Source organism: Acanthopagrus latus, chromosome 11 (genome assembly GCF_904848185.1).
Source record: "Acanthopagrus latus isolate v.2019 chromosome 11, fAcaLat1.1, whole genome shotgun sequence".
Lineage (NCBI taxonomy): Eukaryota > Metazoa > Chordata > Actinopteri > Spariformes > Sparidae > Acanthopagrus > Acanthopagrus latus.
In genome coordinates, this window is record NC_051049.1 from 21,144,517 (window position 1) to 21,162,183 (window position 17,667).

The window sequence follows — 17,667 nt, forward strand, 5'->3', positions numbered from 1 at the left end:
TCATTGACAGACCTTTGAACAGTTGTTTTCAGCATTTGTTGACAACTGACCAATTATAAATACAGGGGGAAAAATGTTGCACCTCCCGTTTCCACAGAAGCCCAGAATGCACATACAAAACATTGACTTAAAGGGCCTTTCACATTTTTCTTGTTTTTAGAAGTCATTAAATCCTATACAATGGACCACTATTTCAGGAATTCACTGACATAACACAACATAATAATAACAGATCCGTCCCCCGTGGTCAAGAACAAGACAAAATGATGGATAAGACTGAGGACTATTTCTGTCCGTAATGCCAACTTTAAATCTGGACTGCATCAACTCTCAACTGCTGTATAAACACATAATTTATCTCCATGCGTTCATCAGACACACTCTGAAGTGCTGAAATAAATGATCGGCCTGCAGTGACATGGAGTATTGTTGGCTTTAAGAAATAAATAGCTGTAACTATGTGCTGCTGTGAACAGAGTTTGCATGTGAACAGACAATTATACGATACATTTTGGATGTCTGGGATGTCCTAACTTACAGTGCAAGGCAGCTCTCCAAGACGCATAAACCATCCGGAGTATCACAATCTAAATGTTGCATGTGCAGAGTTTTGGAACAGAACGATTATGTTGCATAACTTCTCATGCTAAATGCCTCACGTTAACCTAATCTGATTCTCGGGAGAATGGAGGCTGTTCCAAATCCACATTAAGTCACTCTTTTCCCCCCCGCCAATGAAATCAGGACAGACTAAATCTATATGTGCAGAAACCTCTGAGGCAGCAGCTGAAGAAAAAGAAGAGATGTTGGAGTGTTTTAGGTGCGTACCTCCTTCGGGCAGAGAGTCATTGAAGAGCCCCTCCACGGACACACAGCTGCTCCCGTCACCGCCGCAGAGCCGACATCGGTCCTCGCGAACGTCCGAGCCGAGGATGCGATCGCAGCCTACGTGCTGCGGGAAGGGAGAAGCGAGTGAGCTGCAGGGTCAGTCAGGGTCATGGGTGAAGGGGCACAGTCAGTAAGTCGAGAGGTGTCAGAGGCCGGCTGAGGGATTACCTCTAATGTCTTCCAGACCACTTTTTCAAAACAGAGAAATATCAGATGGTAAGTCCAGATGTGTTTTCTGATCCAGAGCAGACATAATGCTCTTAGGTTGCTAAACTCATAGCTGTCGACATAAATAAGTCTCATGATGAGCGAAGCAGGTGGTTTCACTCAAATCCTTTTAACAGCGAACCAAACCTAAACACAAGTGTTGAGAATGAATGGCAACTGCGCTCGGTCTCATATATTCACATGACAGTTGCTTATTGTAGAGAGGGATAATGAGGCTTAAGTTTATTATTACTTTTACGGTGATTAGATTACAGTTCAGACCTAGATCCAGAGTTGAAACTGTGATTCACCCAATTGTTATCTGGTGGCTTTCTAATGTGGGCAGAGGGGATTTATTTCAGTTCAGTGTGATGTAGGTCTCTTGTGTGGACATGCAGACAGTGTTTTCCCAGAGCCCATTGGGACCTACAGCACAACACAGGAAGCACATAAAGCGTTTGCTATGCTGAAATATCAGGAGAAGTGAAAGATGGCACACCGCAGATTAGAAATCATAAAAAATATCTTCGCGTGACACAACAGCAGATGTCAACAGAAAGGATAAATCTGTTTTTTGCATTTGGTATGAAGGGATGTGGATGACGGCTTCTTCAATAGGGGAGAAAGGATCTGGATTTATAACTACTCTAAGAACAGGAGAGAGGAAACCCAAGAGCCTCTGATATTATATGAAACAAGGGATATATGTCGGCGAAAACTGTGATTATGGAGGTAAATATGCACCCAGAGATGGTGCGACAGTAATTTTGAAAATGACAGGTGACCTGCAAAGAAAGGCTTAACTAACGACGACTTCCTGCACAAATTTGTTGGAGAAAAAAAGGGTGAGGTTGTATCTGCCTTAACTTGAAAGCCAAACTTTCCTCTGATCTGTCTTCAACAGTTCTTGACTGAGGTGGATGAGCAGGTGAGATCCCTGTGAGAGGGCAGGCAGCCTTCATCTGCATTTACCTGGTCTATTAATTTCATGGGAGAACAGATGTTGGTTGGAGTTACCAAGGCTTTTGCGCCTGCTGTCTTCACTGACCCTCAGGCTGGATTTACTGAGTCACTATTTCTGACTGTTCTGCATGGAGACTTCACATCCTTTCTTTCAGAGCCGTTTTTGTGTTGATTAACAATGTCACAATTTTCTAATTCACTGAGTCAATATAAACTTTTTTTTCTTTTCACCTATGAATTGACACCTAATTAATGCAATAAATGACTGATGCTGCATTCATGTGCTCTTCGGATGGTCCCACAGTTTGGAAGTCGTTCTCCTGGCTTTTGTGTGTTCATGTTGCCTCAAGTGCGCAACATGATCGATGTTTTGCATGTTATCGTTCAGAGCGTTTAAACAGCACATTGACGGCTGTTTCCGGTATTTGAGGGATGAGGAAGAGAAGAGGAAATATGCATGTTGCCATCGACCCAATGTTTACTTTGGTCTGCCATGTTTCGGCGCCATATGACATCAATTCATCAACTCCCGTCCGCACATTTTCTCAGAGAATTGTTTTCTTGTTGTTGACGACACCACCTGAACGCACCACGAGTCTCATTTATCTTTAGCAAGTGTGTGTGTAAAACGAGGCGGCGGTACAGTCTCTGACATCGTGTTCATTTGAGAAATGTCTTGTTTTTTCGTTACTGAGCAAACATCATCTGTTCAACGTTTGAGGCGAGAAGCAGACCCTGTTCAGATGGCACAGCTTTGACTTTCAGAGAACAAGCCACTACACTTCCAAAAGGAGGCGTTAGAAGCATACTAAGTTAGGATGTGTAAGAGCCACACTGAAGACTGTAGTGGGAAAATAAACATGTGTAAGTGTCTGGATGTTGTGGTGGATGTTCAGACTTCATCATCAACAATCTTTAAAATCAGAACAGGCCGCAGATAAAATGTAATACAATTATAATGTCTGTCAGTCTGTATTTACTACAGCATCAACATGCATATCAACACCATTTACACCTACACCCGCTCCATCTCCCTCTCACTCAATCTATTAGATTCGGTGCTGTGTGTACATATTGTGCATATGTTTTTCATCTTCCTAACATGTCAATGATCAGATATATGCTGAAGATTATAATGTCATGACAACCTTAGTGAACCCTCCGTCTCTGGTATGGAGCATTTGGAGGCACCGTCCAGGAGCTGACTATGTAATGAGCTGCTGCCTCAGTAAATCATTTACTGAATACACTCAGATTGTGGCCGCAAACTCAATGAAAACCGCAGTGCACATTTGCACGATGCCATTTTCTTTGTATATCTGGCTCTCTATATTTTATCCATCGGATCTGGTAAAAGGGGGCTCTGGCAGACGTGCCGTTTGTCTGCATCGGTATGTTGTGTTCAGCTGGACCATCTGTTCCCAGGTTTTTGGGTTTTTTTCCACCTTCTCCCCTGTTTCTCCCCTCTCCTTAATGCCCAAACCCCCAGCTTTGGAACTGAAGCCAGCATGAAGCTGCAAACAAGAGGTTTCTCCGAAGCTTTATTGTACACAAAATATACCAGAAGTAAGACGATTGTGCTGGAGGAGAGGGAGGAAGGAGCTCCGACTGGACTGCAGACAAAGAAGTTGCGAGAAAAACGAAGCGAAAGAGAAAAAAAAGGAGGGAGGCAGAGAGAAAAATGAGAGGAATGGATGCAGAGAGACAGAGAGGTAAGGAGAAAAAGAAAGAGGGAAATAAGAGGACCGCAGTGAATGAAAGCCTGCCTGCAGTGCAGACAGACTAACAGCTGAGCTGGAGGGTCACTGAGTGCGTCCAGAGCCGAGCCGAGCACAGTACAGGGAAAACAGAGGAGAGGTGGAGGAGCTCAGCCAGAGAGGGGATGTTGATAAACAAAATCCTCTTTTTGGATGAGTGTAGGGACTCCAGCCTCCCTCAGCGCCTCAGCCTACCTAACCACTGAGGCACTTAAAATAAAGCCCGATCGTGGGGGGTACGAGGCACGCGAGGGGGAGCAGAAGAATAAAATCTTTTGGCTCTCCGCAGGCAACCACGAAACAACAAGCTGGATATCCTGAAGTTAGAGGGTTTTTTTTTTTTTCCATCTTCCCCTCCCCATCCAAAGCTTCTGGTTTCTTTTTGGAGAGGAGCTGCATCCAAAATAAACAAGAAGTGGAACTAACAACAGATTGGGAATCAATAGCAACCACATAAGCTGCGTGCTGTTACCATTAGGGCTCTTTTTGTGTCTAAAACCTCTCATAAATGAGCTGTGCGGGTGTCAAAATGGGTTCCAGGGACCTGTTGGAGCTCCAGGTGGTCTCCACTTCAACAAAATGAGCAGCAGCTACACGTTTCGTTTTCATTAACAGCCGGGATTAAGAGAGAGCATCGGTAATGGGAATCTAAGATCGCTGCCAAAGTCGGGACCATTTTTCAGCGGAGCAGCTCATCATGATGATCGTCAGCACTCGGTGTGTAAACCAGACAGTGGCAGAGGTCCAAACGTCTCGAGAGCGAGAATAAACAGCGTTATTGGAGTTGAAGACAGTCTTGTGTTGATCGTCGATTCTGCTGCTTCCGCTTAAATGTCTAATGGCTCGTATGGGCGCTTACAAACACACGGTCATCTCTCACCTTACACTCTCCGTTTACACACACGTCCAGAGAGTCGTCTCTGCAAGGAGTGCCGTCCACCACAGCGGGAGCACGCTCAGTGTAGAAGTTGTATCCTTCCGCCAGGCAGTTGAGAGAACAGGGCTTTACCCCACCTAGACACACACACACACACACACACACAGGACATACAGTGATAAATACACAGATCTATCAATATCATAGCAAACAAATATGCACATATACAATGCAGGGGTAGACCAATTAATTAAGCGTGAAGTTCTCAATTTCTTTTACAGAGGAGCAATAGAAAGCATTTTGACTGGAAACATCACACAGTGGCAGGGTTCCTGCTTCACCCAGGACAACAAGAACGCCCTGCAGTAGGTGATCAAAAGTCATAGTTGAGAAGTTTATCCTGCTGAGCAAACTGTATCATAATAAGTATTGTGAACTTGTGTTTGCCACAGGGCTTATTTTCTGCAGTGATCCAAAGTCCAGTGTTTTTTGTTAAGGGAAACGTCCAGGTTAGCCTGCGAAGATACGCCATCCCTGCAGCATACAGCCACAGACACACGCCACATCTCTCCACAACATTTAGGTCTCAGCTGCTAATTCATTATCACGGCCTCCCGTGAAAAAGAAACGCTTTCACTAAGGGAGGATTTTTTGTCTTTAAAGCAGAAAACATCAAAATATCACAACATAGTGCAAGTTGTTGCTTTTCCCTTGTCAGTATGTTAATATTTGGTCTTTAAGTAAAGTATGATTTGCACTTGCATGACTGGAACCTTTTCAGGTTTTACCCCTTTTCCTCTCTATTTTCTCTGTATTAATTTCACTGCCCTCACACACATACACACACACACACACACAGTTGCTAGAGGTCTCCGCCAGCCAAGTGGTATATATCCTTCATTCATCTGTGCAGCTTGCCAACAGCTCCACTATTTGAGTGGCTGTTGACATCAGTCTGGGCCGTGTTTGTTTGTGCTGGCAGCGCCGCAGCAGGTACAGAGAGAGAGAGACAGACAGAGAGACTGAGAGAGAGAGAGTATGTCCTGGCACAGCGTGCAGACGATAAAGTGGTCAGACCACAGAAAACTACAATTCCCATGGTGCCTAGCTTTGGCGGGGCAGTCGTGGGTTGCAGCAGGTTGTGTGTGTGTGTATCATAGCTTGCAGGGTGTGAAGGTTGAATGTGAAGGCTGTTGGACCGAGAACAGCAATGTGGAGCAGCTTATACGGCAGACCTTTTTTAATGAACTGTCCTTGGCTGCCTGAGCTGAGAGAGAAAGGCTGCCTCTGTTCTCAGTGTCAGGACAAAAACGAAAGAGCAAAAGACTGGATAATAGTGGACTGAATAAAATAAGAGAAGGAGACACTTTTACAGAGACCAGAGCAGAGAGGACCAAGAAAAAGAGCAAAACAAAGAGAAGGAAGCCCTGGCGTTGGAGAGTAAAAGTGAAAGGAGGAAAGCCGAGAAGAGAATATGAGGCGACTGAGAGGGCTGCAGAGGACAGCGAAGGGGCTGGGCGGTGTGATCTGGCCTTAACGCAGGGCAGAGTCTATGGCACTGGTCCTATTTTAACAGCTGCAAGGGATTTCCATTGTAAAATCAGCTGACTTGATGAAAGGAGCACTTGTTGCCTGAAGTTGGAATTGGCTTGCCAGCCAATTTCTGTAAGCCATTATGTTTTTGGAGGGCTAGATTAAAGGCAGTTATGTCGTTGAAACTATTTATCTTTCACGTCCAGTGTAGTGCTCATCAGGAGCGAGGAATTCTCGCAAGGCATTGTGGGGCGCATGGCACTCTGTAGCCAGCATCTGTGGGCCAGACAGGAGGGAGTCTGCAGCTTCGATTCACTTTCTCCTGTCTCTCTCACTACACACACACACGCACGCACGCACGCACGCACGCATGCACGCACGCACGCACGCACGCACACACACACTACTCTTCTGTTAATCTCCTGTCATCAGTTCTTAGCTCAAATCTCTTCATCCATCTTCACCTGGTTACCTTTAACATTCTCTTCTTTCCTCTTAATATCTCTGATCAACCTTTCCTTCATACCAGCCTCTGGTATCCTCAAGGAAGTTCTGGTGGAACAGTAGTGATGTGCTAAATTATCAAAGTGTCACAGACACAAACAACGCTTAGGTTTGATTTGCTGTGAGTGGTTTATAGGTTTTTTTTTAGCACTGCAGGAGATCTGATGGTCGGAACGAGAGAGAATCCATGACTTGATGAATTGAGGTAGTAGAGGTTGTCGTGGTGGACGAGTGGTTCTTATGGTGGGTGTTCCACTGTACTCGTACCTCCAACACGGAAAAGCACAATGGAACAACGGTGAGATATTTTTGACTATAGATGGTATTTGCTTGTGAAACGTGCAGTAAATACAGCTTTGTAGTTTTCACTTTCATTCGGTTGATCTGCGCTCAGCAGAAGTCTTTGAGAGGTTGAGTTAGGAGCCGACACCTCATGTCGTTCTTTTAAGTGCCCTCAACTTGCCGACAAGCCGCAACTGTCCATGTTGTTCTGAGCAAAATCACCAGAATGCTTTTAGATTGGAAGTCGTAAATACAGACTCGGAAATTCCTCAAGACTTCTAACTTGCAGTGTACTATAATTCTATCGATATTACGTTGATACTGACATGTTATCTTCATGTAGAACTTTTGTAGCTTCTAACTGAATCTCTCTAGTTTCTCCCATCCTGCTGTGTTTCACTGTTTCATGTGTTCACTTTCAGCTTTTGGGAGTCACGTTCAGTTACCGCTGGTGAAAACACAATGTTTCCGGTTGTGTTGCTTCATAACAAAATGAATAATGGGGGGCTTTTATTGTGAAGAAGTTATTGTAGCTGAATTAGAGGAGCCACTGTGCTAGCGGTGACTCCTCAACAGCTCTGCAGGGATTGGGACAAGCGTGACATTGGTTTAAGACACACCTTCAAGTAGGTAGTCTGGTATTGGTGGAAATGCAAATCCCAGCCATGCCTGACTCTCACGCAGAGTTAAAGCGTGTAGAACCAGGCCGGCGGATGTAATGAACGACACGATATACCACACAGAGGGATCGGTTGTTCACTCACCCCCTCTGTATGGCCTCCAGGTGTAAAACTTCCCCCGGAAAGGAACGCTGTCAAAGTCAGAGCACTGGATCTCCCGGAAATCCCGAGAACCTGCAGCGCACTCCTGTAACACGCAAACACACACACACACACACACACACACATACACATATACATATGCATTACAAACATGTGCAAGCAGGACACCATTCAATGACAGCAAACAAAACAAATGAAATCGAGTAATATTCATGATTGTGGTCACATTAAATTGATCAGTGATAATGGCGACTGATGAAAAGCAGTTATACTCACATCAATATTGCAGGACCTGAAGCGCTTTCTCTCCCCCAGACAATACTTTCCACCAATGGTTGGCCTACGACCAGACACAAAGAGAATCCGCCAGTCAGTCACATCTGAGTACAATTTAACAAGCTCTGACCTCCATTTCATCACCAGACAACATAGGCTCCTGATCACTGCTTCGCCTGCCTTCATCAGTGTGTTTTCAATCTCACTGTCTGTCGCTTTCATTGATTCATTTTCCTTTGCAGACCATCAGGATAACACCTCCATATTAAAAAAAATAAAATAAAATAAAATAAAAAAAAAAAAACTGAGAAGGAAGCCAGAGCCAGCCACCGTCAAATGGCTGCCTCTGCTAAACTTTCAACAAATCTAAACAGAGCGGAGCCAAAGCAAGTATGCAAACGATGCAAAGAAATGATACAAAAGAACACTGTTAGCCCCAGATTTGGGTCAATTCATTCTCAGTTTAATCAAATCAAGACGAGGGATCTGGTGACTGCGATTCAAAAGCAGGTCTGCTAGTCATTGGACGATGATTCAGGCTCCAATCTGAATCATTTCAAACACGATAAAAACAGTGGCACTGCTGCCTGGAAATAAATCTCAGCCCTTCCTGTGTTGAGGTTGCATGTTCTTCCTGTGCTGACGTAAGAAAAAATCTCCAGTTTCCTCCCGCAGGTAAAACCGATCGGCATATTTCTCAGGATATATCCATCTTATTTCATCTTTTCTGAGCAAATTCCAAACCAGATGCATTGGCCAATAACAGTGCTCTTTTTCTTCTGTATGCAGTGCATCATGCATTGAACTGCAATTTTTGTTCTTGATGGTGAAAACGTGTATAAATCAACATTCTTCTTGGGCTTCCAATTTTAATCTTAATTTGAATCCTTTGGGGCAACTCCGACCGTCAGACAGGCCGAGGTTGTTGCGCTCAGTGTCCAACAACATTACAGAAACAATTCCTAGAGAGAGAGGCTTCATGAAAAGATCCTCTTTGTAACCAGAAACAGAAGCCTCGCTCAAGGAGAAGTCTCGCCCTGAAATCTCAAGAGTTTTCACAGTTGTTGCCTCATCTCGATTTTCTAAATCAGCTAAATGTTCAGCCATGACTTTGTAAATAAATTCTTGCTGGAAGTTCCTTTATGTAAACTTTAAACTCCTCTCATCAACTCTCAATCACATTCCCTCCATCATCGTCTGGCAACAACTTACGTCTTAGCGAGATCTGAGACTTCTCCTTGAGCGAGACTTTTGTTTCTGGTTACTAAAATGACCTTTTCATTTAACAAGAAGGTCTGTCTTTGTAGAAATTGTTTCCATAATGTTGTCAGAAACAATCTCAGCCTGTCAGTGGCCAAAACAAGCAAATGGTCGGAGTTGCCCCAAAGGATTACACTGCAGCCTTTGTAGCTGAGGTGATCCACTCGACCGATTCCAAAACTTCTAGCAAGTATGAAAATATATATAGGTAAGAACCATACCTGGGGCTGTCACAGTGTCTGATAGAAGAGGAGACTCCTCCTCCACACGTCCTGCTGCACTCCTCCCAGGGGGACCACAGACCCCAACCTCCGTCCACGCCCTCCGGACGAGTCCCGTACGCCACACACACCCGCTTGTAGCACCACTGCAGCACGAACACGCATATATTTATAGACAAGTTCAGATGCAAAGAATTCACACATAGACAAATACAGCAAAAAGTTTCATCACAGCAACAAGAGTGAAGAAAGAAAAAAGGTAAAGATTTGTAAATGTATAACAACACTAAGGAAGAGGCAAGAAGATAGAACATTGTTATAATCTTGAGTAACACACAGGGCCAGACAGGAATATAAGACATCCTGAAACCAAGAGAATTCGTGTTTTTCAGGGTGATTTTCTTCCTGTTAAAAAGTTCGACTCTCCAAATATTTTTATTGGAAAACATTTTATCCAAACAAAACAACATCCAAGATGACTCAGCGTGAGCTCATGTGCTGCTCTCTCTCTCTTTTTTTTTTGCTCTTCTAAGAAGCGCGAGAACCAGTCCCAGATGAACATCATCAGCCATATTTAGCCCCTCTTTTACAAAGTACAATGTACAACAACAAAAACTTAATTTCAGTATTTACCCCTTTCTCTATGGTGTTGGTCTGACAGATGGTGCCTTCTGCAGCGGGAATGCTGCTGGTGATGCAACGATTGCTCTTGCTCATGCACCAAAGTTCACTGCAGACTTCCTGTGTGCGTGAGTGAAAGAATGAAAACAAAGGGGGGAGAGAAAAAAACAAGAGGAGAGGAACAAAGCAAAGAGTCAGAGTTTCTATACAAGCACATTATGAAGACAGTGAAGCAGACACGCTCTTTTTCACCCTCCTCTCTGCTCCTCTACCGCGATGCCTATAACACATGGGGGTTATGTTTTATTGTGTACATATGCTCCGACCACATAGTATTGATAATAAAGAGTCTGTAAAGCAGTCGTCTGTTCCAGATGTCCACTGGCTCTGAATCTGGCCCCATAAAAGTTGTCCATGTGATAAAATGGATGCTATTCAGGGAAGGTTTTGCAAGATGTTTCCCGCTGCTGGAGAGAACCAGAGGAACACAAATCAGGTGCAAGCAGCGAGATAAATAATTTAAATTGAGACTGAGCCTTCCAAAAGAGAAAATATAACACACACGAGGTGGAATTTCCATCACTAGAGGGCTCTCCATCAAAACAACAATGTAGTTCACAAAACTGACAAACATCATACGTCTAGTTCATGGCACAATTCAAATGGGATCAAACTAATTATTTATCTTTCTCCATTCATCACCACACATTGTTCCTTGAAATAAGGTCTCATGGCTTCGGCTCTCTACAGGCGCTGCAGCTGATCAGAGCCAGTCAGCTCTGGAGGAGAAAGCCCGGCGCATCTCATTCGGCTTTTCTCGGAGTCATTAAAGCAAGGATCAAAATGAGGATTTATCTTCACTCCTGTTTAACAGCATGATGACTATCTCAATATTGTTAAAAAAACATTATACAAGCATTGATGAGCAAAAGGAAGAGCAAGCTGATTGGTGTATGAAAAGTGTGAGTGCGTCGGCAGAGCACTCACCGCGTATTTACACTGCCGAGATCTGACACCGTACTGGAAGCGACACTGCTCGTCTGCATCATAAGCCTGGCCCGGTGCTGTGGTGGGGTAGACAAACTCCTGCTTGGGTGGGATGTTGTTCAGACAGGAGCCCATACCTGAGCTAAAGAAACAGTGGAGAAAAGGGCGTTTGCTTGTATTAATAAATAAACAATCATTTGCATTGGTCATTTATTCTGAGAATATCCAAAGAAACAGACATTTTTACTGAAACATGGGACATCCAACAAAGTGGATTTGCTTGCTGTCATCTCTCTCACCATACTCTGACATCCAATTCTTTTTTCCTCAAACCTCTAATTTCCAAAATATTTGCGGTTTGCAGATATCTGATAGGCTGACTCACTCCAGGAAGCTGGTGATGTAATCCCGGCTACAGGCGGACCAGATGAACGGGTTTGTCTTCATGGTGATGTGGTCAGCCATCAGCTTGGCAGTCTCCTGGCTGCGGGGCCCGCAGGCGTTCCCCATACCGTCATGGTTCATCCCGAACCTAAAACCCATGATGACACGGTGACACTTTGAGGTCGGGTGGGTTGGTAATAATCGCTGCTGCAGGGACGAGGACAGCGGAAAAAAGATGACTGTGGATAACTGAGTGGGATCGAAAGAACAGACGTGTTGTAAGGAAGTGGGGCCAGTCAGAGTCTTGTCGGACAAAATGATTTAAATGATAAAACCACACAAAGGATGTATAACCCACCCTGAATCATCAACCTGTAGGCAATATAATTGATGTCATTAAAGTGGCAGATCAGAACACTATGAAAGAGTAAAGCCCACTGCTAGTGCTGTGAATCTATGACTGGATGTTTAATCATTATCATGGAAGGAAAGATGCTGCTGTTTTTCTATTTGACGTCAAATCAGAAACTAAATTCCACCTTTTACACTGACTCAAATGTTATATTCAAATATCCGGTTGGGACGCCTGGGATCTTTCTGCGTGGAGTTTGTATGTTCTCCCTGTGCAAGCGTGGGTTTTCACCGGGTACTCCGGCTTCCTCCCACAGTCCAAAAACATGCTGAGGTTAATTGATTATTCTAAATTGTCCGTAGGTGTGAATGAGAGTGTGCCTGGTTGTTTGTCTCTATGTGTAGCCCTGTGATAGACCGGCGACCTGTCCAGGGTGTCCCCTGCCTTCGCCCTAAGTCAGCTGGGATAGGCTCCAGCGCCCCCGCGACCCTGCAGAGGATTAAGCGGCGTACATATAATGTACAGATAATGGATGGATGGATGGATGCATTCGATGAGGTTTACTTAAGCTACAATGGTTAATTTAGAAGCGAATACACAGACAAATTATCGGCAGCTATTATCATGAATGTGAACATTTGTTATTTTATCACTGTGAATTACAAATGTACTGAGTTTTCTACTTGACAGTACATCAAGTGTCATTTTACAGACTCCAATTAATCCAATTAGTTAAGTCCAATTGATCAAGAAATCCAGAAAAGAAACGGCAGATAGTTGGTTGGTTAAAATATGAACAACCCAGATTGCACACATGCGTCTTGTAGACGTCAGCCTGACAAATAGAAGATAAACTGGAAGGATGTAGTATGGGAAGCATTTGCTATTTGGGAAGCTGTTGGCGAGACGTCAACCACATGCCAACGTCTTCCTAATCAGCAAACACTCCCCACGCTACGCCTCGCCAAACGTCTGCAAGGCGTATGTGTGCGGGAGTATGTGGGACTAATGAAATGCCCGTCAAGTTAACATTCTCGTCTAATGTGATAACACTGTCAAAACATTTTATTTGGATAACTGAACAATCTTCAAGTAATTTCACATTAATGGATTCATCGAGTTGTGTATAAAATATCGGAAAATGTTGGAAAATACCGGTATTAATTTCAGGTGTTAAAATGTTTGTTTTTGTTCAACAGTCCTAATCCCCAACTTTTGGGAACCAGGAACCAGAGAAAGTTTGGAAACCTTATATAGAAACAAGAATGAAACACTTAACTGAAGACTAAAACAGCTGAAGATCTGTGAAGATGGCCTATTCATTCAAAGTGTACACCACACACTGAAAAGCTGTGGACTGAATCAACTGACAGAGATACTGAAATAAAAAAACTGCTGGTTATCTAAAGTGCTCCATCTTCAACAGGACTCAGGAAAGGGATGCTCACAGTGCTCTGATCCATTTGCTGTTTCTTCCCAAGCATTCGTGACAGACAACAATAACACTCACAGTAGCCGTGTTTGAGCCTGAAATACAAATGTCCTGAAGCTTTTCATCCCTCAGCTGAATCATTACTGTTTTGATCCCTCGGTTCGTTTCATGTGGGTGCCCTCCACCACAGAGAGGCCTGTTTTTAATCTGACGCCGCACTGTGATGTCAAAACAATTTATATGACAATTAAAAACAAATGTTGATTGTGTTGACGCACACGAAACACGTCCAGTCGTGTCGGCTGGCGAGCCTTTGTGTCTGAGTGCTCGAACGCTACCTGTGTTTATCATCAGGGAGGCACGACCCCGAAGGATCGGCCATCTGTCTTCATACTTCTCAGGCTGCTTGTGGACGTAACGCAATTGGACACTCAATTACTGCCAATGGGAATGACACTTCCCAACAATAAGCTCACTTGATGATATTCTCAGGGAAAAAAAAAGAGAGATAAAACCACTGTTGATTTACAGCAATTATGTCAGATGTAAAGCAAACAGACAGATAAAAGTACTTGTTACTACAGGAGCAAGTGAGTATAACATAGTTCCTGAGTCGTCTAGGGCATCCAGATATAAAAAACAGAGGCGCTGCACCAGCCACACATGTAACTGATTCAGCATATAAATAGTGTGACAGAAAGAAAATATACAATGGAAATGACTCCTGGTGTTAGAGATCACATACACGCTCTCTGGAGATGTGATCAGCGGAGGGAGGAACCATCTCAGACCAGACCGTAAGAAATGACACAACGCGAAACACCTCAGGGATTTTCTCTAGGGACATTTTGTGTCTTGGCCGAACGAATGGCTGAATAACGTGTTTTGTCGAAGATGTCATGAACTTCTCCTCGACAGTCCACACTGGGGTTTGTTTCTCTAGTGCAGTGAAATTTGCACGTAAATATTTCTTTCAAACTGCTGCTTCACACGGAAGAAGGCTGATTTTCCCGAGCTTTTGCATCGCGAATGAAGTCGTCAACCAACCAACCAACTAACCAACCACACGTCATCGCACTGACGGACCTGTTACTCTTTTTTGTCTGTTGTTTGCCTTCTTATCGTCCTTTATTGATTATGTTCTTTTATTTATCTACATTATTTTACATTACTTTTTGGATTTTGTCTTTCTTTGCTGTGATTTTGCATGTCTTATCTCTTGTATTCCTTTTACTTATAGTTAATCATACTGCCTTTTTGTGTTCTGTCTCCTTGTATTAACTCACCTTAGACTCGGTTTCCTTGTGTTTGGCTTCACTGCTGATTGTTTATTCTGTAATATTGTCTCCATGTGTTTCCTGCTTTTGCTGGTCCAACAAAGCACTTTGTAAACTCTGTTTTTAAGGGTGCTATACAAATAAAGTTTATCATATCAATTAGTATTATAATTGCCATTACCTTAATTGTATGACAAAGGACACAACATTATAAATACAATGCGACAATTTAGGATGAGTAACCTTGACTACTCTACCAATGTGGAACTGATGCTGTTAAATCCATCCGTGCACTCTATAAATCCACTGGACTGCTTGACATCCAACTAACCCACAAAAACTGACACAGGTAGAAAAATAACCTCCTTGACAGATGCAATCGCGAGTTTATTGCCTGTGTGTGTGCTCGGGTGTGTTTCACTCACGTGTGTCCTATCTCATGGGCGATAGTGAAGGCCGTTCCCAGGCCAATGTCCTCATTGATGCTGCAGCTCCTCTCTGGCTCACACATCCCTCCTACAGGAGCCAGACCTGTCAGTCACACACACATAAACACGAGTGTCACAGTGAGTATGTGTGTGCTGGACCTTCACAACAAAACAGTGTTGCAGCATTCTCCTTAACAACTGTAGGTAGACAGGGACTTGTTTTAAAACGTAAAAACAACCAAAACATTTTTCACTATGGCTCCATACACCTCGTCCTGTGTTTTTGCAAGCCCCAAGATCCCAAACTGATTTGAAAAGACGCCGTCTGGAACAGATGCATGAGGCTTGACTGAATATCTAGAGTGTAAATGACGTCTTTTCAGATCAATTTGGGATTTCAGGGGTCTCTGAGACTTGGATTTCCTTGGACAAGCTCTCTGGAGCCATTTTTGGTTTTTTTTGTTTTTTTTTTTTGGAACAGGTCTCCATCTAGTTCAGCAGTTTAGGAGAATGCTGCAACACTGTTTTGCTGTGAAACTCCACAAATCAGCACGGAGTTGAGCAGATAGTAGCTTATCTCTAATCTAATCTTATTTTTGTATGTGGGTTTGTGTTTAGTTGTGATTATTAAGCGTTACCTAGGGTTTCACAGGGCTTGTTCTTTTGGATGCAAATATCGTACCTGCAGATGGGAAGGAAAGTCAACCAGGCTGTTTAAAAATCATCCAATATGTCATGTTGTCACACTTAAACGTGCGAACAGATGACATGCAGTATATTCACAGATGGCGAATATAGAGACAGATAGCAGACAGATATAGCTTTTAAAAGAACAATAGCAGGAAATCGCGGACGGTCACTGTGGTGTCATCTGTCTGGACAGCTTCCATCCTCTGCTTGATAAATCCTGTTGTAAAACCCCGAGTGCTCTCCCAAAGCCACCACCGAAACCACATCTCACAGACAGACATTAATCTATCTGTTCTTCTCTTACGACTCCTCTTACATAATTATATTCTGTTAGAAAGAATAGGAAAGTATTTGTGGCAGCTTCTTGCCCGTCGACATCGCATTCAGATGCCTCTGACCAAACTATGGTTGTGTTGTTTGCTGCTGCACATTCCTCAGTGAATAGCATCAGTGTTTTATCTGCTTTATATGCATCTTCCACTGTTGTCTCCATTTTCCTCCAGAAGTATATAGAAATGACAGTTGAGAGAATGCATAGTTGCTACAGCTTCAGCTCTCTTTCTCATCCTCCCTCACCCTCCTTTCTCAATTTTATCTGAGCTGCTTTCTCAAAAAAAAAAAAAAAAAAAAAAGAGTCGTCGTCTCTTGCTCCCTCCTCATATCTCTCTTCTACGTTTTCTCTCCAGATGCTGAGCTGGGCAGAGTGGCCCCAGCTATTGTCAGCCCAGACAGGACAAGATACAGCCCAACTCTCTTGGACTTGGCTTCATGAAAACCTATGAGGATATGGGCTCGGAATGTAAGAATTCAGCTCAGAGGAAACGCTGTTTTAACCCTTATGTGAACAGGGCAACAGACTACACAGATTTTTTTTGCAGCAGCTGGGTGGTTGAACATATATGTGAAACCATTACTTGCCTTTCACCCAGTCATTCATATCTCTTTAGTATGAGTTACTGGTACTTAAATATGAAGCAGAACATAATTACAATGTTTATTGCTTATCCTTGTGTGAAAGGTTCGCCTTTCTTACCTGGTGATAAGCACAGCAGTGTCGTGGTGAGCGATCCCATTGTCAGGTATGGCGTTACCGTAGCTGCTCCGGTGCTGGATGGTTTTCTGCCACTTACAGAAGCTGTCTAAAGACTTCCCTGCATGGTGGTTGATCTCTAATGTCGGCTGGATGAGAAACCAGAGAGGAGGTACAGGGTCAAAGGCACATTTGGAAAACAGACACAAAGCAAACTGGTTTACAGGTCATGTGTGTATGATTAAGTAACGTCAAGCAGTGAGGCTGAAGATTGCAAACAACTTAACAACACTTGTCTCACCTTCCCCTATGGTGGTTACTAACAAAGTAGTAGTGCTAGTGTGTGTTAATTCAGCCAAGGATGCTACGCTTTCACTCCTGTCCATTTGTTGGTCAGTTGGTTGGTTGGCTTGTCAGAAGGATTACACATCACCTACTGAACGGATTTCCATTAAACTTGGGTGGAGGAATGGTCTCTGCCAAGACTAGATCTGATCTGGAAAAAGGGACGGATCCAGGATAATTTCTCACTTTCTTTAACACTGCAAGATAGGGCGTAACTTTTAGGTGGCTGATAACTATGAGTGGGTACGAAGGGGGGCTGCTGGGCCTTGGCAGATGTATGCTATTCTACTTTTGTCTGTTCTGGGCTATCGTAGAAAAATCACGGTGCAACATGGCAAACTCTGTTAAAGAGGGCTCGCTGTCTAGATTAAGCTGCCGGGAAGAACACCAGGCTTTGTAGCCAGTTTACATAGTGATTAAACCGTGTAATTACAAGGTCATGTGATGCAATGTGTACCCAAATGACTTTTTTCCTGAGCTAACATCATGAAAATGGTGGATAAATTCTTTTGAGTGTAACAAACCTGGGGAATGATCATCAATATCAGGTCCAATTTCTGCCCTTAAATCC

The 17,667-nt window shown here is 43.5% G+C and overlaps 1 protein-coding gene across 5 annotated transcripts in view; it reads right to left on the reverse strand.

Moving 5' to 3' along the window:
* The window catches only part of adamts10 (ADAM metallopeptidase with thrombospondin type 1 motif, 10), a 52,836-nt gene that overhangs the window by 14,466 nt on the left and 20,703 nt on the right, over positions 1-17,667 (reverse strand). For all 5 annotated transcript variants that reach the window (XM_037115258.1, XM_037115256.1, XM_037115257.1 and 2 more), the window contains 11 exons: positions 16,755-16,900; positions 15,670-15,713; positions 15,029-15,134; positions 11,544-11,690; positions 11,159-11,300; positions 10,184-10,291; positions 9,551-9,696; positions 8,070-8,133; positions 7,776-7,878; positions 4,696-4,829; positions 829-952 (listed from right to left, as the gene is read on the reverse strand). In XM_037115258.1, coding sequence (XP_036971153.1) covers positions 829-952; positions 4,696-4,829; positions 7,776-7,878; positions 8,070-8,133; positions 9,551-9,696; positions 10,184-10,291; positions 11,159-11,300; positions 11,544-11,690; positions 15,029-15,134; positions 15,670-15,713; positions 16,755-16,900 — 1,264 coding nt within the window. The remainder of the gene's footprint in view (positions 1-828; positions 953-4,695; positions 4,830-7,775; positions 7,879-8,069; positions 8,134-9,550; positions 9,697-10,183; positions 10,292-11,158; positions 11,301-11,543; positions 11,691-15,028; positions 15,135-15,669; positions 15,714-16,754; positions 16,901-17,667) is intronic.